Source organism: Osmerus eperlanus, chromosome 6 (genome assembly GCF_963692335.1).
Source record: "Osmerus eperlanus chromosome 6, fOsmEpe2.1, whole genome shotgun sequence".
Taxonomy (NCBI): domain Eukaryota; kingdom Metazoa; phylum Chordata; class Actinopteri; order Osmeriformes; family Osmeridae; genus Osmerus; species Osmerus eperlanus.
In genome coordinates, this window is record NC_085023.1 from 20135865 (window position 1) to 20158449 (window position 22585).

The window sequence follows — 22585 nt, forward strand, 5'->3', positions numbered from 1 at the left end:
GCGCTGGGAGCGCTCTCAGCCTCTCCTATCTGTTACGAGACCCCAAAGACCGTCTACATGTTGTGTTTGTTGACCACTTATGTAACCATGACGTCTCTCCGTTCTATGACATCATCGTCCGCCCATGCTCCGCTGAGCATCGTTCATCCTGGACAGGTCACTGACAGCCCTGAGGTCAACCCAACTCACAAATGAAAGAGCTGGAGACTTTCAGTAGATGGTCCCAAAAGGGGATCCTCCCAGGACCACCCCACCCAGCTCAGAGGGTCCAGCTGACTGACTGGGTGTTAAACAAACACAGGATGAAGTATGGTTTACCCTACGAGTAGGACGCTGTCTCGCCACTAGAGGGCAGTGTGGTCTTCCATTGACCATGAAGCTGGAAAGAAGTTTAACTTCTTCACCAGCCACTTTACTCACAACTGAATCAAAACAAAAAGCTGATAAAGTTACAACAAAAACACAATAATCCAAATCATCTGTATGATATTTTAAAATGTTCCTATGCGCATTAGCGTTATTCAAATTAATACAGTTGCCACTGAATTAAAAGTAATTAACCAGGCCTTTGGTTCAAGTCATCCATTTAATAAATAGTGACATAATCACAATTACACGAGACAAATGAAAGGGTTAAAATAGCTTTGTTATTTGGATAGAATTTATGCAGGCACTTTTCAAAAGGCTATTTCACTTAGCAGAACTACAACGAGGCTCTCAATATAAGACATGAAGAACAGTTGCCTACTGCAGGAATAACCCATCCTATCTGGAGGGACAGGCACAGGGGACTTTGAAAGGAAACATCTAAAAGCTTAACAATCAATATACAACAAATTTGGCAAAAAAAAAAACAAAAAAAAAAGATTACAAAAAGATTACATCCGCATAATTTCCAGATTTGTCAAACACACATTGCAGTCACTGTTTTACACACACACATTGCAGTACCTGTTCCACAGAGGCCCCAGGGTCAATTATTAGTGGATTGGCAACATGCAGATAAAAAAAGACACATTCTTACAAGGTATTATATTACTAAACAACATCTCTACATGATCCTCACAACCTGCTTACAGCCGTTTGAAAAAGCCTCGGTCCTGACCTGACTGCAGGTCAGAATCTCCCTCTGGCCGTTCCTCAAGCCACTCAGCTCCATTCTAGTGAATACATCCTCACATCTCCCAACAGTCAGTCACTGGAAACCGTAACCATGGAAACCACGTGTCGGGATCCATAAAAGTACCCTCAAAAAGTTTGGCAAACGAAGAAGAAGACCTTGCTTAAGGCTGCACATCTTCTGGTACCACGACCAGAAGACACTGGTCATCTCAGAGTGACCACTGGTTACCACCTCCAGTTACACTGGTCATCTCAGTGACCACTGGTTACCCCCTCCAGTTACACTGGTCATCTCAGAGTGACCACTGGTTACCCCCTCCAGTTACACTGGACATAGGTGGCTCCAACACATTTGGTCAAATATCCCACAAATACAGAAAGTGTTAATTACACAGAGTGAGATTAGTGATGTTAGAAAAGGAAATAAGTGTTATCAATAGGCTACGTTGAATTAGTTGAATTAGACGAGGAAATATTGTCTACAAGCTGCCTTGATGTATCCCGACTTGGCAGAAAATCACTGTTTGACAGGTTCTAATGAAGCTCTTTCCTGAATCTTTTTCTATTTCACAAGGACAAGCTGAGTTCAGCCCTGGAACTTTGACAGTCTCAACTATATAAGTAAATAAATAGGTTTGAAAGGGGTGCGGTGGGAGGGACTGGTGAACAGGGCGACATCTTTGGTGCATATTTCAGTACAGTGTCAGTCCTCACACACACACACACACACACGTTACAGTGACCAGTCGATGGAACAGCCAGTATTCATTTAAACTGCACAAAGTGTACGCAGTCTTAATGAGAGCCATCTTTCTGTTCTGTTCCATTCAAATCCCTGTTCTGTTCCATTCAAATCCCTGTTCTGTTCCATTCAAATCCCTGTTCTGTTCCATTCAAATCCCTGTTCTGTTCCATTCAAATCCCTATCAGGAAAGTACACCAGGACCAGCTTGCCTGTTCGCTAACGCTAGTCTACTACAGTCCCCTCCCTAAGCAGAGGATGAGGTCAAAGGTCAGACCTCGCTGACCGGCAGTTCTGCATCGTCCAGGTCGAGGGGCGGCTCGCCAGGGCAGGGCTCAAAGTGACTTCGCCGTCGCCACGGCGACTCCGGCTCGGCTGCCGCGGCGACGTCGGTCACTTGGCGAGTGGCGTCTCCTGGAGGGAGAGGCGGGGCCGGGCGCGGCCGGGCCGCGGCAGGAGGCTCATGAAGTGCTCGCTGTCCCACGCCATGCTGCGGGCGTGCGCCGCCCGCGACAGCAGGGCACTCTGAGAAGGGTGGCACTGCAGATATGGGCGAGCGAGGGAGGGGGGGGCCCGCGGGGCTCCGGTAGAATGTGGAGGGAGAGGAACGACCGCAGGGTTCCTGGAGAGAGAGAGAGACAGAGACAGAGACAGAGAGAGAGAGAGATTAGGGGAGACAGGTCAGATAAAAAACGAAATTGAGAGGATTATATGGAAAACCAAAGAGATGACTGCAGTCAGTCAGTGGTTGATATTGTGAAAGACCTGATGAAGCAGCACCAGGATCAGTAGCTGTCCTATCTGGAGCAGCACTAGTACCAGGAGCAGGCATACTAGCAGTACAAGTAGTCGCAGTGGTAGATGTAGTAATGTGGACAGTTGCAGCAGTACCCGTAGTGGTGGTAGTAGGAGAAGTGTTGGTAGCAGTCATAGATGTTCTGACAGCATCCTGGATGAATGCTGGTTGATACAGTAGAGTAGTATGTAGTAGAAGAATTAATAGCTGGTAGAGTAGAGGTATATATGTAGTTGGTAGAGTAGTGATCAGTAGAAGTATATATGGAGCTGGTAGAGTAGAATAGTAGTAGGTAATAGAAGTAAAGCTGGTAGAGTATAGTAGTGATGGGTGGTGGAATGGGTAGAGTGGTGATGGGTAGGAGGGTTAGAAGAGAGCTGGGAGCAGTAGATGGAATATCTCAGTGTTTCAATGCTAGTATTTTACTATCAGACTTCACTCTCTGAAAAACAAGGAGGGGATGAACAGAAATACAGAACAGAAAGATAGACAATGTTAGTGAGCAGTCACATAGACATTACTGAAACACAGACTACCACACAGAGACACAAATATAAACGTGTGTGTGTGTGTGTGGACGTACAGGCTGCGGACAGGAGGAAGGACAAGAGACAGGCAGGATGTTACACATCTAAGACACGTGCACAGCTGCAGGAGACTGCTGAGATGCACACATATAGAAGACAGACAGAAGGACAGACAGACAAGCAGAAGGACAGACAGACAGAAGGACAGACAGACAAGCAGAAGATCAGACAGTGTGAGAGAGAATAGAGGTCCATATAAAAACAGACTTTAAACAGGAAATGGGTCAGTGCACGACATATGATGCTGGAGTTCACAATTGAAGTTGAGGTAGTTAGTGCTGTGTGTGAGTGTGTGTCTGTAAGCTGTAGATTTTACTACGTTGCAGAGTGTTGCAAAATGTTTATCTTCAATTAGAAGGGTGGGTAAGAGATGCTCGAAACCCCCAAACCAAGCTGTGGGGGTGCGGGGGGGGGAGGGAGGGGGCTGCAACACAGCCAAGCCGCTGTGCTGAAACTTTGTCCAAGCTCACAACATCCTAAACCGAAAACTCAAGAGACGCAGCCAACAGCTACGGCCAGAGGGGGGGGGGGGGGGAGAGAGAGAGGGGGGGGGCGGCAGCAGGGAGATCAGCAAGGCAGCAGAGAGATCAACGATTCAGCAGAGAGAGAAGGCTTTGTTTCGTTATCGAGCAGTCCCAGCAGGGGGGGAGGGGGCAGTAGTTGGGGGGGGTGGGTTAGGTGTCCAAATGGGGACATATTTTCATAAGGTGGAGCGACAACCTTCCTTGAGGACATCTACAGCAAGTAAGTCCAGCAAGACTGGACGAGGAGGGCAGCGTGTGCCAGCCAGAGGGGAGGAGGAGAGAGGGGAGGAGGTTTGGAGGGGAGGGAGGGGCGGAGGTTTGGAGGGGAGGGAGGGGCGGAGGTTTGGAGGGGAGGGAGGGAGGGGCGGAGGTTTGGAGGGGAGGGAGGGAGGAGGGTAGAAAAGCTGACGTACGTGCTGCTGCACTCCCCGATGCGGGACGTGTACCTCTGTATACAGGGGTTCGACAGCCGGCGGGCCTGCCGCATCTGCAACAACACAGTGCAAAGCTGGATTAGAGCACACTGGGGGGGGGGGGGGGGGGGTCAGGCCTGGGGGGGGTCAGGCCTGGGGGGGGGGGTCAGGCCTGGGGGGGGTGTCAGGCCTGGGGGTGTCAGGCCTGGGGGGGTCAGGCCTGGGGGGGTCAGGCCTGGGGGGGGTCAGGCCTGGGGGGGTCAGGCCTGGGGGGGGTCAGGCTGGACTGAGCCACGGGGCAGTCTGGGTCTGATTTCTACAAGGGCAGGGGGGGCGGGGTAATACTCGTGGAGAGAGCATTACTGCATTTTAAAAGATTTGATTGGTGCTTGGATGGCTGCTGGCGTGAGCCCTTCCAGACACACCCTGATCCAGCATCAGCTGCAGCTGGACACTGAGGACAGGAGACAGAGGAGGAGACAGCATGCACCCCTGGCCCTCCCTCCCTCCCCCTGGCACTCCCTCCCTCCCTCCCCCCAGGGGCTCAGGTACATACTGAGGCTGCAGACCTCCCGGGGCCCCGCTGGGCCACGATGGCTCCAGACACGGCCTTGATCCAGCTGTGCATCTCCTCCGGGCTGTCGGCCTGGAGGAAGAAGGTCCTGGACGGGGTGACCACCTCGAACAGGTTGTCCCTCATCATGATGTCACTGGGGAGGGAGAGGGGGAGGAGGGGGAGGAGGGGGAGGAGGGGGAAGGTTCCAGTCAGTCAGGGAGTACCAGGCTCACCCAGCGCTAGACAGGGGCAGCTGTGAGGAGGGCTTTTGGTTCCACAGAGAGGAGGCGTTTGTTGTTGCACCTTTGTTTGCACTCCTGGACTTTGTTAACCTCTTTCAATGGGATCACTCTCAGAGGGTCCTTTTCCTGGAGAGAAAAGACAGAGAGAGACAGAAAGAGACGGGGGGAAAAAAGACAGAGAGAGAGGCAGAGAGACAGAGAGAGACAGAGAGGGATGAGATTCTATTCTTTACACCTAAACGTCTCATAATAAATGCTAAACCAATGAATAATACTAAATGTTGACCTAAAGAGGGAGCTTGTGGTATGGTGCAGTAGGCCTTGCTGTTCAGTGACACTGTCATAGTAACATTGTTGTCTTCCAAGCCTGGCGTTGACAGTGAAAGGACAGACAGCCCATGTCCTTGGGCACTGTTGATGTCTCACTAGGTGTAAAATACGAGCACATTCGGGTGCTGACGTGTGTGTGTGTGTGTGGGGGGGGGGGGGGGCATGTCTGGTCATGTGCAGAATTCCAGACTTGACGTGAAACGTGTTACAACCGTGTGTGTGGCACACAGAGAGAAATTAGTGGAAGTACAACCATATAGAAACCTGTCACTCTAAAACAGACAAGACTGCATAAACAGCGTTGATAAGATTGGCAGTTTACCAGATCTGATTTGAAGTAACTCATCGAGTTCTCCTCCAGTAAGAAATACCTCCGCTTCCAATTCTTCATCTGGGGAAAGATAAGACGTGTCAACAAAAAGAGAAATGTTGGGCGTATGGGAGTCCTTCCCCTGGACCTCCACAGAAGCCAACCCTCCTCCCAGCACCCCTGGAAACCCTGCAGCTCCATCAGAGCGCTGGCTTTCACTCACCACGGCGCCCTGCTTGACACAGTAGCCAGACTTGATGACCGTCTGGTCCAGAGCCGGCCTGCCCAGGAAGTACGGAAGCTGGCTGTGAGACCGTCGCAGACCCTCCCTGTCTGGTCCTTCCTGGCCCTCTCCACCTTCCTGCTGGAGAAGGGGGGAGGGGGGTAGCAGGGGAGGATGGGAGACCCAGGGGAGGGGGAAGAGGGGGACAGGACAGGGGGTGGAGATGAAGTGGGGGAAGGGGGAACAGAGGGAGGTGGAAGGGGTGAGGTGGGGGTGTTGACGGAGGTGGGGTCATTACGAGAGTCCATACTTGTGAGTGTGTGTCCCGCTGTGCGACCCCAGAGGGCAGCAGGGCAGCAGGGCAGCGTGGGGTCTGCAGGTACCTGCGTCTGGGTGATGATGGGCACCCCTCCGATGATCTCCGTCCTGTAGGACGCCTGCTTCCTGGGCCCCGCCTGCTCCAGCAGGGCTCCCTGGCTCTGCACGTCCTGCTGGCCGTCACCCAGCCTGGGGACCTGCCCAGGGAGCAACGCTGAGTCACTAACCTACACACACCCTCCAATACACATGGGTGACAACACATGGATGGAATAGAGTGTGTGTGTGTGTGTGTGTGTCTCACAGTTATTTTGGTGGCCTTGTTGAGAGCGTTGACCCAGTCCACCAGGTCCTGCTGGTCGTTCGCCTGCAGGAAGATCTTCCTCATCCCAGCGTTGATGACTGAAACACACACATCAACAAGTTCAAAGCCTAACCAAGCGTAAAAGACTGTCACCTCCCAGAGCTGGGCTGGGAGCACATCAGCCCTTTACTCGATGGGATTTGATGCTGTCGTTAACAGGACATTGAACACTGGGTGCTCCTGGCGCTAATGAGCTCAGATCACTCGCGCTTCTCACTCCCACACGCAACACTTTTAGGTCAGTCACTCATTAGCTCTCAATCACTGATTCTGACACAGAGTGCCTCTCTATTTCTCCCTCACCCTCTCACTTTCTCTCTCTCTCTCTCCCTCCCTCTGCCCGCCTCCTGCATGCATGTCCCTATCCTCTCTTCCAAACGTCTAGAGCATTCTAAATGGCATTACAGAACAGGGTAAATGACAGAACAGTCTGATCGCTCAGGCAGGGGGATGGCAGCACAGAGAAACACTTCTTAGGACGGAGTCACAAAGGACATCATTCTTCCACACTTTTCTCTGTGTGTGTGTGGGTGTGTGTGTGTGTGTGTGTGTGTGTGTGAGAGGGAGAGAGTTTGTGGTCACATCCTGTCTCAGTTCAGGAAAATCCATGAGACACCCGCTCCCCCTATCCTCTCCCCGTACCTTCTCTCTGCTTGCAGTTGGCCTACGTTTGGGTAGCACAACATTTAAAAACAAACCCAGTTAAGATAGAGAGAGAAGGGAGAGGGAGAGAGAGAGGTAGGGAGAAGAGAAGAGAGAGGGAGAAGTTCCTTGGCAGAGGAACACTGCCTGTCACTAAACATTATCTTTGGAGTCGACCGGTAACAAGAAGAGATGTTACAAAGTACCAGCACCGTCTCAGACGAGAGAGTTCTAGAAACCAAGAAGCGTCAGAGGAAGGAAGATTCCTCGGGTCCTCATGTGGGACTCAGAGCAGAGGCTCGAGAACGTCAGGACAATCAGTGGGCAGAGACCAGGGAACCACGGAGGTTGCTAGGAAACCTGGTATGAAGGGGGGGGGGTGGAGGGGGGGTTTCCGGGGTAACTGGAATAAGATCCATTATCTGACTCATTGCTGGGATCAAACACACACGCCTTAAAATGTGGTGTTGGTGTGAGAGATGTACACACACACACACAGCAATGAATCAGCCTGTTGCTCTGACCCTACTTTTACTGTAAGTCCATCTTGAAGCATTTGCCTATATGACGGCTTTTCCAAAACAGCCTTTCCTGGAAAGAGCAATTAAGAACGCATTAAAGCTATAGCGAGCATTAACAAACTGGCCAGAATTTAGAAAATTAACAAACCGTGAAATGCAAACCATGATTTAGGCCTTAACCCAGGAGTTCCTCAACCGGTTCAGATAAAAACGCCAGCTTCCAGTCGAACCCTCCACACACACATTCACTCCTGCTTACAGAACCCCTAAACTGAGCCTTACTCCAGGGCCATTCTGATTCTGGCTCTGGATCCTGTCATCAGCTCAGACATTAAAAAAATAAACTGCTACATTTGAGAAACTGTTAAATGAGCCCTCATAAGATTCTACTGGGGTCAGATGGCTGAGCGGTTAGGGAATCAGGCTATTAATCAGAAGGTTCGATTCAATGCAAAATGACGGTGTCCTTGGGCAAGGCACTTCACCCTACTTGCCTCGGGGGGAATGTCCCTGTACTTACTGTAAGTCGCTCTGGATAAGAGTGTCTGCTAAATGACTAAATGTAAATGTAGTGTGGTCCAGGGTCCTGATGCTGTGAGGAGTGCGGTTATATTAACTGTCTGTTTTAGAGTGCATGAGGATCGGGCGCTGGCTTTCCAGCTGAGCTGCACATGGAGGCTGGCTTTGCTTCACAGGCTGTGTGGAAACACAGTCAAGGTCAGAGAAGGAGCAATCCTTTAACCAGAGGAGGTTTAAGAGAGGAATCCCAGGGAAGGTTGTGGGTGCTCCACGGTCAGACTCACCAAAGCAAAACTCAGCCTTTGGTCTCTGCTTGGTAGCATCGCTCACCTGAAAGGACAGAAGGACTGTGAGAAGCAGTCAAACGGAAGCTTATTCAATTCAATGCACTTTATTTGTCCCTGAGCGGCAATTTGCAGAAGCACTTAGCGTAGTATAGTTTAGCAAGACAATAAAGGGTAACATTTGAAAGGATGTAAAATGCACACAGTAAAAATGAATGAATAACAACGCTATATCAGGTATAATTGGGGTTACATTAGGACATGATGCTGAGAGTAGACACTCCTACCTTGGAGATGTAGGTGAGCTTGAGGGAGGCGACACAGTCTGCACCCACGGGCAGATTCTAAAGGGGGCAGGGGGGGAGGGCAGGGGGGGAGGGCAGGGGGGGAGGGCAGGGGGGGAGGGCAGGGGGGGAGGGCAGGGGGGTGAGGGCAGGGGGGTGAGGGCAGAAAGGAGACGAAGAGAGAGAGGCAGACTGAGATACGTGAAACATCATTCAAGGGAATAACAGGAGCTATTTAGTTAGCAGAGAGATGCTTCCCAAATGAAACAAGCACATATTTAATCATTAAGAAACTTGATGCCATCTGGCCTTTGTTCTGAGAGGTTTCGAATGTTTCTAATGACCTGTCAAACCTGCCCTCCTGAGGGCTTTCCTTGCTTGGCGATGATTGGTCGACTGTTTGGTTTCTGAGTGAAAACCCGTTCGTGTGAACACACGTTTGATTCGCTAGGGGGAGTGGGACTATCCAAACAAACCAAACAAGTGTCTGCCAAATGAACACAGTATTATTACTATTAGAGAAGCAGGGCAGTCTAGAAGGTGAAGGGTGATAGTTACCTGCGGGTTGTCCATGTACCAGACCAGGCTACCCAGCTGTGTGTCCAGGATGAAGTAGCGACGGAGGAATTTCCCGCTGCTCTCATTCTCCTCGATATCTAGGAAGCCACAGATCCGGTTCTGCCTATCCACGTAAGGCATGTCCCCTCCGGAACATTCCCTGGGCTGGGGTTCCGGCAGCAAACGCAGGGAGGAGGCCGAGAGCTTGGAGGGGGGAGAGAGAGGAGTAAGCAGGAGTTGGGTAGTTTTGGTCTCTCTCTCTCTCTCTCTCTTGAGCTACACTCGCTGCCACCTGGAGCTTGGCTAGAAGTCGTGTGACACAGCCCACACAAACCACAACTCTCTCTTTCTCCCCCTCCCTCCCTCCCTCCCTCCCTCGCTCCCTCCCTCCCTCCCTCCCTCCCATCAGCCACTCAATGTCTTTAGCCTTATTCTCCTTCACTCGTGTTTTGGCTTCATTTTGCCCCCACCCCCACCGCTTCCACACCCTTGGCCTCGTCTGCCAGGCTCATGCTCTTTGCCCCCCCCCCTCTCTCTCTCTCCCTCCTCCTCTCTCTCCCTCCTCCTCTCTCTCCCTCCTCCACAGTTAACTGAGAATAACTCAAGTGACACATTCATGGTTGAGAACACCCTTCACCTTCAGGTCAGCAGCCAGCAGTGTACAGTACCACACACCCTCAGGAGCTGGGCCTGTGTACAGTACCACACACCCTCAGGAGCTGGGCCTGGGTGGGGTCACTGGCTAATCTTTAACTTCACCTCAGCCAGCCAGCTGAACACAACACCTCCGGCATTCCTGTTCAGTAAGTGTGGTTTAGGAGATAGTGAATGATTAAGAGCACAGGCCTCACCTCACACCCTCACACCCCCTCTCTCTCTCTCCTCCCTCCTTAAGCATGGGTGACAATGAGCCATATGTGAGCAGACAAGGGGCAGTTTAGACAGAAGCTCTGCTTGTTGCATGCTGAATCTAGGATGACGTCAAGGCAAAGCCCACACATTCTCTGGACACACCCCCTACGACAGGCAAAGACGCCCCGTGACCCCACACACACTCACTCACATTCACACACACACTCTCACATTCACACACACACTCACTATTAAGACAGTGTCAAGGCAGACCGAGGGGGAGGGGTTGCTATAGCTGACCACTGCCTACGGCCTGGATCCCTCAAACATGTGGGTCTCCATAGCAACTTAAGTGTGAGAGAGGCCTTTGTCTCCTCTCCTACCAACCAAATGGTCGTCCATAAAACAGCACCAAGGCAAAGAGTGGGAGAGGGGAGAGGGGTAGACAACTAGACGAGTGAGACTTCAGAACGGTAGAAAATGAATGACAGCTGACACATGGTGCTGTGGTGTCTACTATAGGGGTTCTGTGAGGTGGAGTATGGTGACAAATGGACTGGTCTGACTGATGCTTCCCTACATAGAGAACTTAACTAAAACGCGTTAGATGTGAGATGAGAATGCATGAGAAGTATGTCTGCTCTTTGACCAGAAAGGCAGAATAGCAACTCCTGTTGGCAGTGTCCGGCGCTATCCTCGTGATGTCTTACATCTTGCTGGTTGCGAACCGACGCCTTGACGATCGAGAAACAATGTGTCTTCTATCACAGCAGCGTAAAAACAGCTTAGCTGCCTCTGTTTATCTGCTTGGATTCTGTGTCGAAAAATCTCGAATCATCTTTCCTTGCCGAGTCCCTTGTCTTTCCTGACCACTCAACACTTTGCGAGCCACATTACATTCATGTCCTGCAGTCAACAAAGACTGCAATAAGCGACGGTGTGTGGGGATTACTGATGTTTAGCTGGCATGTTTTCAAGATAAACTTAGCGTAGATTAGGAGATACTGGCTGCTATGCTGCATCTCACAAGTTTGGTCACGCTTCTGCTGAAAAGATGGGCACTTTTATTAGACCCCACCTCACCACACACCCATCAAAACCTCAGGCTAACTTTTGTTGCAATCAAGTAACACCAGAACGACCGAAGCAGGTTGGCTAGATTTTTCTTCTAGTTGAATTGCATTTGAATATGACTAGGGAATCAGTTAGTGTCTTCCTAGTGTGGCTTCATTAAAAAACGTCCTAGATTCAAATTAGCATTTAGTGACAATGAAGAGTCTGTTAGGGGAACTTCTCCAAACACGTTTTGAAAAGGGGACCACGTCGTCATACACAAACCAAGGCACGTCAGACCCTTGAATAACCCCTCGATTAAAAAATAGCAAACTAGCAATAATTACATAAATGAAGTTCTGGCAGCTAGTTAGCGTTGTATATGGACATGGATGGTTGGTATGGCCATAATAGTTAATCTTTGCTGTGTAAAAAACTGGATGAAAGAGGCTAAATTGTTTAACTAGTTACTAAAGTAGAATAATGTACAAATCTAGCAATCGAGTAGAGCAGAAAAGTATTCCGTGAAATTATCCAGGGCCACCCGGCGGTGACTCGGTCTGCTCCGATAGCATTCATTCACGAAAGGTGACTGACTTGTCCTACCTGAGCACAGATGCATAAACATTGGGGCTAATAGCTAGTCTATCCGACAGAAGACAGAGTTTAGCATTCGTTTATATTTTGTATTCTATCTATCTCTAACTCGTTAACCGTGAGTGTGGTCAACACTTTATACGAACCTAACTGGCCGTGTTGAAGAAAAATAACATACAGTAGCTAGTTAGCTAGATAGCATTACTTGAAAGAGTTAAATCCAAAACAATTCGTGTTGCAGGGCAAGCTATTTCGTAGCTCACTTAATTAAACCAACACAACAAGCTAGCTGGTAAAACAGTATTACAATTTACACTGAATTAGCATCAACACAGCCAGCTACTTACCCACTCACACTAGACTTCTGCCGGTAAATATGGTGCGCTTGTTCGAGATAACAGTCTAGTGTGACGCTGGCTCGGAACAGACCATCACTGCTGCACGGGCTGCTGTTCTTTACAGCGCAGTAAGGATTTTTGCCCCATCTAGTGGTAAAATTCAGTTGTACACAATGTTTAGTCGAGATATCGATCGATTCTAAAACTTGGCCGTCAAAGGCAGGCAGGGCAGGGACGTACCCCCCAATATTCAAATATGGTCAAAATGTCCCCCCCAATCTATTGATATAAAAATATAAATAAAATATAACTGTGCTACACTACGACAGGCAGTTTTTTTGTTTTTAAGTTCTCAGGGCGGGACTCTCAGACTCCCCAGCAGATTTCTTCCCCCCCAATGTTGATTCCATGGCTGGCATTGAAGGCAGGCATCTTGATTTAAATTGTAATGGTTAGCTAACCTAACTTTATACTGTATGCAAATTAAGGTCTTCCAGTACGAAAAAAATATTCTAGAACTGGTTTCGGAATTAGAAAAGAGGTAGGCCTATACCTAAATTCAAGGCCGTAGCCGTGGAGTCATGTACCATGACGCGCTTCGCGCTCTCTACCACCTCGCTCTTCGCGCACTCTCATCTCATCCTTACCAACCAGTGCGAGCTTACACCTCCCTTACAGAACACCGGTATCAGTAATACTCTCTGGTAATACTCAGTACCGGTCCTAGCACAGTTGTCATATTCACATCAAAAATTTCACATACAACACGCCACAAAAAAAGTTTCTAGCTCATAAAAAAAAAAAAAAAAAACATTATTTTAACTGATTTGCTTCAAAGTGGTGTCGTCAAACGTGTGTGATAAACGCGAATTAAGCGAACGGATGTTTGGGGGGGCGCAAAAATATTTAAGTATTGCAAGTGGCCGCGAAGTGGAAAAGGTTGTGATTGCCTGTTTTGGCAGTAAACTGCAGAGACACTGGGATGCTAATATTCCCGCCGTATCACAACCGAACCCCAACTCTGCCGATACACAATTTTATTATCACACGGGATATAGTAGAACTACACCGAGTCACTGGATTGTCTATCGAGTGAAGGAATAACCTATTTTCAATTAAGTAGAAGTGAATGGATTAACACTCACTACTTTAAACCAGAGCTAGCAGACAGAGACGCTAAACTGGTCGGTCTCTTCAACAGTAGTGACTCTGATCTGACATTCTGTCTTGGGAAACTGACATAAACTCAACAGGTGCTTGCTTTACAGCCAGGATGAGAGAATTGCACACTTGCACATAATAAGGAAAATCCTCTTAAGGCACTTGCGTCAACAGAATAAACCATGTGCAGCTACACAGTTTAGAATCCGGGCTCACTCTGTCACTAACACTTGACATATCTGATGTAAAAAAAATATATATATATATATATATATTTATATCATTATATTTGGCAAAACTCAGCCTTTGAAAGATGTGACACTGTTTAGGTACTGAGTTATTCATTCATCTCAGCATGGGGTTGCATTTTAATGAAATCGCCAAGATGAAGATAAGTGTAGTCTAAAGAAACAAAACTAAAGTTCTTGGTCAGAATATTCATTATTTCGACAGAACCTGTTTTGAATTCATTGTAGGTTATGCATTTAAAAATATACATTTACCATGTAGCCTACTGGTTTTTACTGGGGCGTGGGACAATTTTATTTTTCCAATGCAAGTATACATGGATTTCAGAATGGGAAAGGTCATGTGTTTTCACAAGCCTGCTGATTCAGCACTTTTGCCCACCTGTTCAGTTGCTCCTCTTCATGTTTATTTTACATAAGAAGGAAGATACACAATCTTCAACACAAGTGCTTGGGTCCATCATTTTAATGTACCAGATGTAGCCATACCGGCACATTTTCATGCAGGTTGATTACTCTTCCTTTTGGTATTTCAGGTGTATGTCTTTAATGTTCTTGTCATTTGTTGGAAGTTAAGGTTTATGAAATGCTCGACTTTTGCTGTGTGTGACGTCCTCACCGTTATCTGAGTAAAATACTTTATGACCACAGGCCCATGTGTACACTTTCCCACACCTTCCTCATAAAGAATTTGAGACACGATTTGAGATGCAATTTTATTGGTGCTTTAAGGAAGTTTCAAGCCATCCGTTGGGTATTTAAGGCCCTGTTATGTTGGACTGACACAATCAGACCATCGGTGAAACATGGCAACACTTTTTGTAGCTTGTTCTCTGCTGCTCCTAAGTGCAGCTCAAGGTAAGATTACACAACGTCTACATTATGCTTTGAATTTATGTCTGTTTCTTAAGAGTAAACTGACTTCTGATTTGCAGCCATCAATGTGCCTCTGAAAAACATTTATGTTGAGACTCTGCTCATTGACATCAACTCCTAATCTGTTATTTCAGGTTATTGGAGCACACCAGCCGCATGGGAGACAACCAACGGTAAGGAAGATGCAATGACTAGAGACACGTTATTTTGTGTTATTCAGGAACGTTGATTTGTTATAATTCATCCAAAAGACAGAAATAATCGACTGTAGTGAGGCAATCCTAAAAAAGATGTCTGTCTTGACATTTGAACTGTTTAGCTACATAGGACATTTATATATGCTCTCAAAGGTGCGAGTTTAGAAGGAATCATGGTGACTGAGGCAACAACTTGTTCTAAATATTGCCTCCTCTCCTTCTTTTTAGCCTATTTCCCGTGTGGTGGCTCCCTGTCAGGGGGGTCAAGAGGAGGGTTTAACAGCCCCAACTACCCAGGCAACTACCCCGACAATGCAGACTGTGTGTGGTACATCCAGGCACATGGAGGAAATCAAGTTATTCAACTGGATTTCCCCTTCTTCAGGTATAAGCTTCCATTCACATACTGATAACTTCTCCTTTTATTGACAGAAGGCAAAACTGCCTCCCTCCACTTATATTCATCTTTCAGATGAAAATGATGAATCCATTAAATAATACAGACGCATTACATATGTGACAGATAGTTAGCAAACAAGCGAGGAAGCCTGACCATCCCTCTCCACCCTCCCTGTCTCTGCTCTCAGTCTGGAAGGTAGCTCCAACTGCCATTACGATGCCATCTCTGTCTACGATGGCTCCTCGACCAGAGGCCGTCTGCTGGGGAAGCTGTGTGGCAGACAGTCCTCCTCCTTCCACTCCACTGGAGCATATATGACCGTGAGGTTCCAAAGTGATAGCTCCTCAAATTACCAAGGCTTTCGGGCTGAATACCGGCTAGTGGGTAAGTCACTGCAGTTGAGAGGAACACACCAGCCCATCACCTAACTATCCATGTCTTGGATCTCCATGGTGTATTGTATTTTCTGCACGTTAATATGGCAGACAGGGAATTTATAAATACTTTCTCCTTATACATCTTCACACTATAGTGAATACTGTAAACAGAATACTGTCTACAGGTGGTTTACTCTTGAAGAAATATTTGAGAAAGCAGCATGTTTTGGAAGCAACATCAAATGATTGATTAAATCTGTTCATGTTTACATGTAGCTGAAGGATCCTGTAGATACAACTGTGGCCATCAGATGGGGAACTGTTCATGTTCCCACCTCTGTGAATACAACGGCAACTGTTGCCAGGACTATCGAAGTAAGAAGCACGAATGCTCAGGCGTTCACCCCTTTGCCTCATTCATTGGTAAAACTTTGACCTTTCTGATGCCTCCAATGTTTAAATGGTCATCCATTCCCATTTTCGTGTCTTTTTAGATCACTGTTCAGGTGTGACCCCACAACCTGAAACAACTCCTGATATGGAGACTACTGTGGAGCCCACTCATTGGCCTATGGACACTACCACTGACATAGGTAGGTTAACCTGCTTTAACAGAGAAGGAATGAAAACCATTGAAGTTCATAGGCCCATACTGTACTATACTAGTATATACTGTACTATTATTGTATTTTAATAAATCTGTTTAATACTATTATAAATTATGAAATGTAATTTGATAAGTATGAAGACCTCTCAACATGCCCCCCCCACTTCCCACCAAGATCTCTGCAGGTACAACTGTGGTTATGATGTTGGACACTGCTCCTGCCATTACAACTGTCAGTACTATGGAAACTGTTGCCATAGCTACTATGGTATGTGAAGATCTTACGATCTGCGTTCATGTGGGGGGTGTTGTGTTACTTTAGTAGTGTCTCTGGTCTGTTCTAATCCGTGACACCATGCAAATCCTTTACCTTTCTTAGAATACTGTGAGGTCACAACAGCAGCGGACACAACAGCAGCGGGAACAACAGCAGATGTCACAACAGCAGTAACAGATTATGAAACAGGTCCTTCAGGTACTCAAGGTAAAACCCTATGCAAACCGTCTTGTGTGACAGCCACAGTTGATTTTACACTTGGGGGGGGGGGGGGGGGGAGAATGCGTGTATGCAGTCAAAAGTGGTTGCTACTGATCCTTGGTTGCTGCGTCTGTAACTGTTGTTATTTTAGTACTACCTTTCTAACTTTTTGCACATTCAAAAGAAACGTGTTTAAACAAATGAGTGTTTTTTTGTAAATTAAGTAGTTGCCAACACCATAGAGGACAGGATCATTTTGTCCTAATGAGGCACCTGCTTGATGTTTCCAGCTCAGCGATCGTGTCGGTATAACTGTGGCCGGGATCTTGGAAGCTGTTCCTGCAACAGTTCCTGTCAACGCTATGGCAACTGCTGCTATGACTACAGCTGTAAGTGTTTTCAGCTCAGTGACTGTGCACCATCTCAGTCATGTTAGCAACAATAGGTGACAGTGTGTGCTTTCTCAACCTATAATGTTACCAATTACAATGTGAGCATTTTATTTAGCGGAACTGCACAAATAATGGCATCTTTTGTTCCAATAAAAGCATTTTAAAATGTATGCTGTGTACTACTTGAAGTAGTCCAGGGTGACTGAACATTTCATAGATGCCCACATAAATGTAATTCCCATTTTTTCCTTCAGCTTACTGTCCAATGGGCACCAACAGCCCATACACAACAGCAGGTATGGATGTTTTGGTTTGTTTGTTGGTACTGTATATTAAGCAGTTGCCAACACCACATGGGACAGGATAATTTTGTCCTAATGATGCACCTGCTTTATGTTTCCAGCTCAGCCCTCCTGTCGGTATAACTGTGGCCGGGATCTTGGAAGCTGTTCCTGCAACAGTTCCTGTCAATACTATGGCAACTGCTGCTATGACTACAGTTGTAAGTGTTTTCAGCTCAGTGACTGAGCACCATCTCAGTCATTTTAGAGACAATGGGTGACAGTGTGTGCTTTCTCAACTTATAATGTACCAATGATTGTCATACCAATGACAATGTGAGCATTTTATTATGCAGAACTGCACAAATAATGGCATATTTTGTTCCAATAAAATCATTTTAAAATGTATGCTGTGTACTACTTGAAGTAGTCCAGGGTGACTGAACATTTCATTGATGACCACATAAATGTAATTCCCATTTTTTCCTTCAGCTTACTGTCCAATGGGCACCAACAGCCCATACACAACAGCAGGTATGGATGTTTTGGTTTGTTTGTTGGTACTGTATATTAAGCAGTTGCCAACACAACATGGGACAGGATAATTTTGTCCTAATGATGCACCTTCTTTATGTTTCCAGCTCAGCCCTCCTGTCGGTATAACTGTGGCCGGGATCTTGGAAGCTGTTCCTGCAACAGTTCCTGTCAACGCTATGGCAACTGCTGCTATGACTACAGCTGTAAGTGTTTTCAGCTCAGTGACTGTGCACCATCTCAGTCATGTTAGCAACAATAGGTGACAGTGTGTGCTTTCTCAACCTATAATGTTACCAATTACAATGTGAGCATTTTATTTAGCGGAACTGCACAAATAATGGCATCTTTTGTTCCAATAAAAGCATTTAAAAATGTATGCTGTGTACTATGTAATTCCCATTTTTTCCTTCAGCTTACTGTCCAATGGGCACCAACAGCCCATACACAACAGCAGGTATGGATGTTTTGGTTTGTTTGTTGGTACTGTATAAGGAGTAGCGTCACACATATGTGATTCTGAACATTCCAACCGACTATTTTCCGATAGACAAAAACGATATGACAAACGCTATAGTATGGCTTCAAAATTTACAATTAGGAGGCTAACAAGTAACACTAGCAGGTAGTAGCATTGCTACGAGTATTATGCTAGGTTGCTAGGTAACGGAAGCTAACTAAAACTAGCTAGCTTCCGTTTTGGAAAAATAACTCACTCCTTAAAAGGTTAAGCAGTTGCCAACACCATAGAGGACAGGATAATTTTGTCCTAATGATGCACCTGCTTTATGTTTCCAGCTCAGCCCTCCTGTCGGTATAACTGTGGCCGGGATCTTGGAAGCTGTTCCTGCAACAGTTCCTGTCAATACTATGGCAACTGCTGCTATGACTACAGTTGTAAGTGTTTTCAGCTCAGTGACTGAGCACCATCTCAGTCATTTTAGAGACAATGGGTGACAGTGTGTGCTTTCTGAACTTATAATGTACCAATGATTGTCATACCAATGACAATGTGAACATTTTATTATGCAGAACTGCACAAATAATGGCATATTTTGTTCCAATAAAAGCATTTTAAAATGTATGCTGTGTACTACTTGAAGTAGTCCAGGATGACTGAACATTTCATAGATGCCCACATAAATGTAATTCCCATTTTTTCCTTCAGCTTACTGTCCAATGGGCACCAACAGCCCATACACAACAGCAGGTATGGACAATTCTCAGTAACATTTATTTTTTATTAATTACCTGACATCCCCAACAGACTCTTGAAGATCTGACGTGTTGACATGTCCTTTTCTCATGTTCCTCGCTCTAGCGCCTCACTTGCCTTGTGGAGAGAACATGTATGGCTCTGGGACCTTCACCAGCCCTTACCACCCTGGCTATTACAATGACAACGCTAACTGTGTGTGGCAGCTATCGGTCCCTGCTGGACAAAGGGTCTACCTGTCATTCACCTCGCTGGAGTGAGTGTCAGACTCGATCAGAGCTCACGTAGATCACAAACCAGGTCGCTCTCCTCAGCCGTGTCAGGGACCTGCTGCTAAAGACCCCTAAATGACATTCGTTTTTTTACACAGGTTGGAGAACTGCTGTAACTGTGACTACGTCGCCGTGTACGACGGCCCCTCGGTTCATTCCCGACCGCTGGGGAAGCTTTGCTCCGGCGGGAACACCACACTGGATGCCTTCCACTCCTCCTCCAGCTACTTGACGATTGTCTTCCGCTCCGACCACTCCGTGGTCAGCCGTGGCTTTGAGGCTCAGTTCAGCAGCTCTCTGCCAGCAAGCACAGGTAACCTGGCCAGGGAACACTTGGAAGAAGCACATTTCTCTGACCAGCTTGGCGTCTTTATGTTAATGTATGTTGTCTTCTGTAAGATAGAAAGGCTAGGGGTTGGATTCCCTAGAAGGCTCGTCATGGGTGACTGAACGGTAGAAACACAGTGTCTCTTTTTCTTGGCCCTGTGGATAAGCGTGTGTGAAGGTTATCTTCACAGGTCAGGTGGCTGAGCGGTTAGGGAATCGGGCTAGTAATCAGAAGGTTGCCAGATCGAGTCCCGGCCGTTCAAAAATGACGTTGTGTCCTTGGGCAAGGCACTTCACCCTACTTGCCTCGGGGGGAATGTCCCTGTACTTACTGTAAGTCGCTCTGGATAAGAGCGTCTGCTAAATGACTAAATGTAAATGTAGAGGGAGGTGGACCTCCCGTCTCAGCAACACTTACTTCCTCTGGATGGGGGAGACAAACAGGATGTTTTGTGCTGTTGTTTGTTAGGACGGGTGGACTGCTCTTCGGACATCATGAACATAGTGGTCTCCAGATCCTACCTGAACTCTTTGGGTTATGATGGATACAACATGTACCTGAATGACCAACACTGCCGCCCTTCAGTCTCCAGCTATCAAGTGGTGTTCAGCTTCCCCATCAACACCTGTGGAACCGTAAGAAAGGTAGGCAGCTCATGCCAGAGGCCAGTTATTACCACAGAATTCCACATTGCTCAAAGTCAGACCCTGAATGCCACGATTTATGAATCAATCAATGAATCCAATATAACTTAACATTGTGCACAATAGATCTGCTGCAAGATGCGGTTATGAGATGTATGACAAGTAGATTAATGTTGTGTAGACTATAGTTTCAATCAACCTTGTCTCTCCTTCCCCTCATCCTCCTCTCACGTTCACTCTGACAGTTTGTGAATGAGAGAGTGGTTTACACCAACGCACTCCGGGCATCTCCGTCTAACTTGGGTGAGATCTCGCGTCAGTCGCAATTCAAACTGAACGTGCAGTGTCACATGGAGAAGGACACCATGGTCCAGATTATGTACCAAGCCAACGAGGTTTCCAACAGCACCATCACAGGATCCGGCAGGTTCAATGGCACCATGGCCTTCTACCATTCCAGTAGCTTCTACAACCAGGTGACAGAGGTCCCCTTCAAGGTCCAGCTCAACCAGGACCTGTATGTCCAGGTGAGTCTGAGGAGGAGTGACAGCAGTCTGGTGCTGTTCCTGGACACCTGCGTGGCCTCGCCCTCACCTCACGACTTCCAAACCAGGTCTTATGACCTGGTCCGCAACGGGTAAGAAACACTAGCTTCATATGTTAAAGTACACTTCATGATACCTTTACTGTAATGTAATGTAGGTAAGAAGTAAAAATTGTGTTGAGCCCTCTTTCGCTTATGGTTAGTTTGATTACTTTAATATAAACACGTGTATACCTCCATAACCATACATATATTGATTCTGAGGAACTCAAAGTTGCATGTGCCCTTCAATGTCCCCACAGATGTAGAAGAGACAACACCTACTATCCCTACCTCTCAGGCAGTCATAGCTACGCCCGCTTCACCTTCAAGGCCTTCAGATTCTTGCGAACCCACGAGTTTGTCTACCTGCAGTGCAAGGTCATCATCTGTCAGGCCTCGGATTACAACTCACGCTGTCGGCGAGGCTGCTCCTCCCGCAAGGCCAGGGCTCTGGGCTCCAGCCACGACAGCCACACCTTGGTGCTGGGCCCCATCCAACGTCAAGGTCAGCAGACTGGTGCTCACTGAATCATATGAAAGATTCATTCATTGACAAAGATTCATTCATGCATGTGTATTTCTATTCTTGTGTCATGTAAAACCCATGGAGAGGGTTATGATTGTGGTTCATGATGACGGTGATAAAAATGAATCAAAAATTTAGCACAAGTACTGCATAAAAGACAGTCCATGTACATTTTTCTGCCATTTTCAGACCTTGAGAAGGAAGGAGAACTTTCTCAACCAGAGGTCAAGGATGAGGTGAAGGCCTGAGTAAACCTGTGAACCAGCTCCTCTAATCAGGAAAACATCTAACTCAGTAACATTTGATTCTTACACTTTAACCATTTCTTTCTGAAAAATCAATAAAAGCATCCTCAAAAGACTGTTGAATTCAAGTTTTCTGTATATTTGAGAACTCTACACCAGTTAAATGGCAATGATACTGAGGTAATTAGAGTACGCTACTGCTGAAGTGTTAACTTGTTAGTTGCACAAGGATCCCTCTAAAAAGGAGTAACTGCAAACATGAAAAGACAAAAGGAATTTCTGTTAGAAAACACTTTATTAGGAAATTTGTTTTTTTTCACATGATTTGTCATCCCGTAGGATAGAAAGTGATCGCCAAAACGCTTAAAACATTCACCAAGCAAGTCTATAAACCTACGACAATAAACTCATCATCAGACATTGTTTTTAATCTAAGCATGATGACATGCGGTTGGTCCTAGAAACAGTTGCTATGTTCTCATTGTTGCCAGGCAACAAACATGACAGCATCCAACACAAAAAATTATCTTGCTAAGGTAGGTTATTTCACCTTCAGCATATTTCCACCTTTATTGATACAACACCTGACCACTCAGAATACAATACTCAGTAAATATCCAGAAAAGCATTGAGAACCAGGTACAGTGTAATGCACTGCCTTGATACTACAGCACCACTGAGGCAATTCAAGGCATATAACGTCAGGCTAAAACATGGCATCTCCGGTGCTACTTGGCAATTCTGAACAGAAGATCTGATCTCTTCCTGACATGTTAGGCTAACTTGTGATGATGATGTGAAGGCAGCTCTCTTCCCCTCAGTAACAGCCACAGGTGGGCCTCCTTGCTAATGTGGGCCTCCTTGCTAAGGTGGGCCTCCTTGCTAAGGTGGGCCTCGTTGCTAAGGTGGGCCTCGTTGCTAAGGTGGGCCTCCTTGCTAAGGTGGGCCTCGTTGCTAAGGTGGGCCTCGTTGCTAAGATGGGCCTCCTTGCTAAGGTGGGCCTCCTTGCTAAGGTGGGCCTCGTTGCCACAGGTGGGCCTCC

General features: G+C 47.0%; 2 protein-coding genes across 7 annotated transcripts; one reads left to right on the forward strand and one right to left on the reverse strand.

Moving 5' to 3' along the window:
- Positions 1-1928: 1928 nt before the first annotated feature.
- plekha1a (pleckstrin homology domain containing, family A (phosphoinositide binding specific) member 1a) lies at positions 1929-12318 on the reverse strand. Of its 6 annotated transcripts, XR_009930663.1 has the most exons (15): positions 10061-10131; positions 9973-10025; positions 9336-9539; positions 8781-8837; positions 8494-8539; positions 6468-6565; positions 6229-6360; positions 5846-5986; positions 5635-5703; positions 5044-5108; positions 4741-4894; positions 4185-4258; positions 3244-3318; positions 2756-3102; positions 2350-2486 (listed from the first exon to the last, which is right to left on the reverse strand). XR_009930663.1 is itself a non-coding variant. In XM_062464305.1 (13 exons), exons 2-13 carry the CDS (start codon positions 9474-9476, stop codon positions 2258-2260), a joined length of 1281 nt encoding a protein of 426 aa, XP_062320289.1. In that variant the 5' UTR covers positions 9477-9539; positions 12185-12318; the 3' UTR covers positions 1929-2257. The 6 variants fall into 6 exon arrangements, 4 of the variants coding, with proteins under 4 accessions (XP_062320289.1, XP_062320288.1, XP_062320286.1 ...); XR_009930662.1 differs by having other exon boundaries at positions 2756-3318; XM_062464305.1 differs by lacking the exons at positions 2756-3102; positions 9973-10025; positions 10061-10131 and adding an exon at positions 12185-12318 and having other exon boundaries at positions 1929-2486.
- Positions 12319-12763: 445 nt separating this feature from the next.
- LOC134022796 (deleted in malignant brain tumors 1 protein-like) lies at positions 12764-21659 on the forward strand. The gene is made up of 21 exons (XM_062464546.1): positions 12764-12860; positions 14916-15042; positions 15245-15441; positions 15711-15809; positions 15929-16027; positions 16217-16309; positions 16421-16525; positions 16810-16908; positions 17166-17207; positions 17315-17413; positions 17685-17726; positions 17834-17932; positions 18142-18183; positions 18525-18623; positions 18895-18936; positions 19048-19198; positions 19313-19527; positions 20011-20186; positions 20432-20823; positions 21033-21277; positions 21488-21659. Exons 1-21 carry the CDS (start codon positions 12764-12766, stop codon positions 21544-21546), a joined length of 2619 nt encoding a protein of 872 aa, XP_062320530.1. The 3' UTR covers positions 21547-21659.
- Positions 21660-22585: the final 926 nt, after the last annotated feature.

What these genes read in the sequence shown, in the direction of transcription:
- plekha1a (XM_062464305.1), bottom strand. Translation starts at nt 9,476, where the DNA reads ATGCCTTACGTGGATAGGCAGAACCGGATCTGTGGCTTCCTAGATATC. An exon ending in ACAAGGCCACCAAAATAACT is followed by an intron (nt 6,361 to 6,467) that starts GTGAGACACACA and finishes CTCCCTGGGCAG; the next exon opens with GTCCCCAGGCTGGGTGACGG. An exon ending in CCGGGAGGTCTGCAGCCTCA is followed by an intron (nt 4,259 to 4,740) that starts GTATGTACCTGA and finishes GTGTTGTTGCAG; the next exon opens with ATGCGGCAGGCCCGCCGGCT.
- LOC134022796 (XM_062464546.1), top strand. Translation starts at nt 12,764, where the DNA reads ATGACGCGCTTCGCGCTCTCTACCACCTCGCTCTTCGCGCACTCTCAT. An exon ending in GGCTGAATACCGGCTAGTGG is followed by an intron (nt 15,442 to 15,710) that starts GTAAGTCACTGC and finishes GTTTACATGTAG; the next exon opens with CTGAAGGATCCTGTAGATAC. An exon ending in CTGCTGCTATGACTACAGTT is followed by an intron (nt 18,624 to 18,894) that starts GTAAGTGTTTTC and finishes TTTTTCCTTCAG; the next exon opens with CTTACTGTCCAATGGGCACC.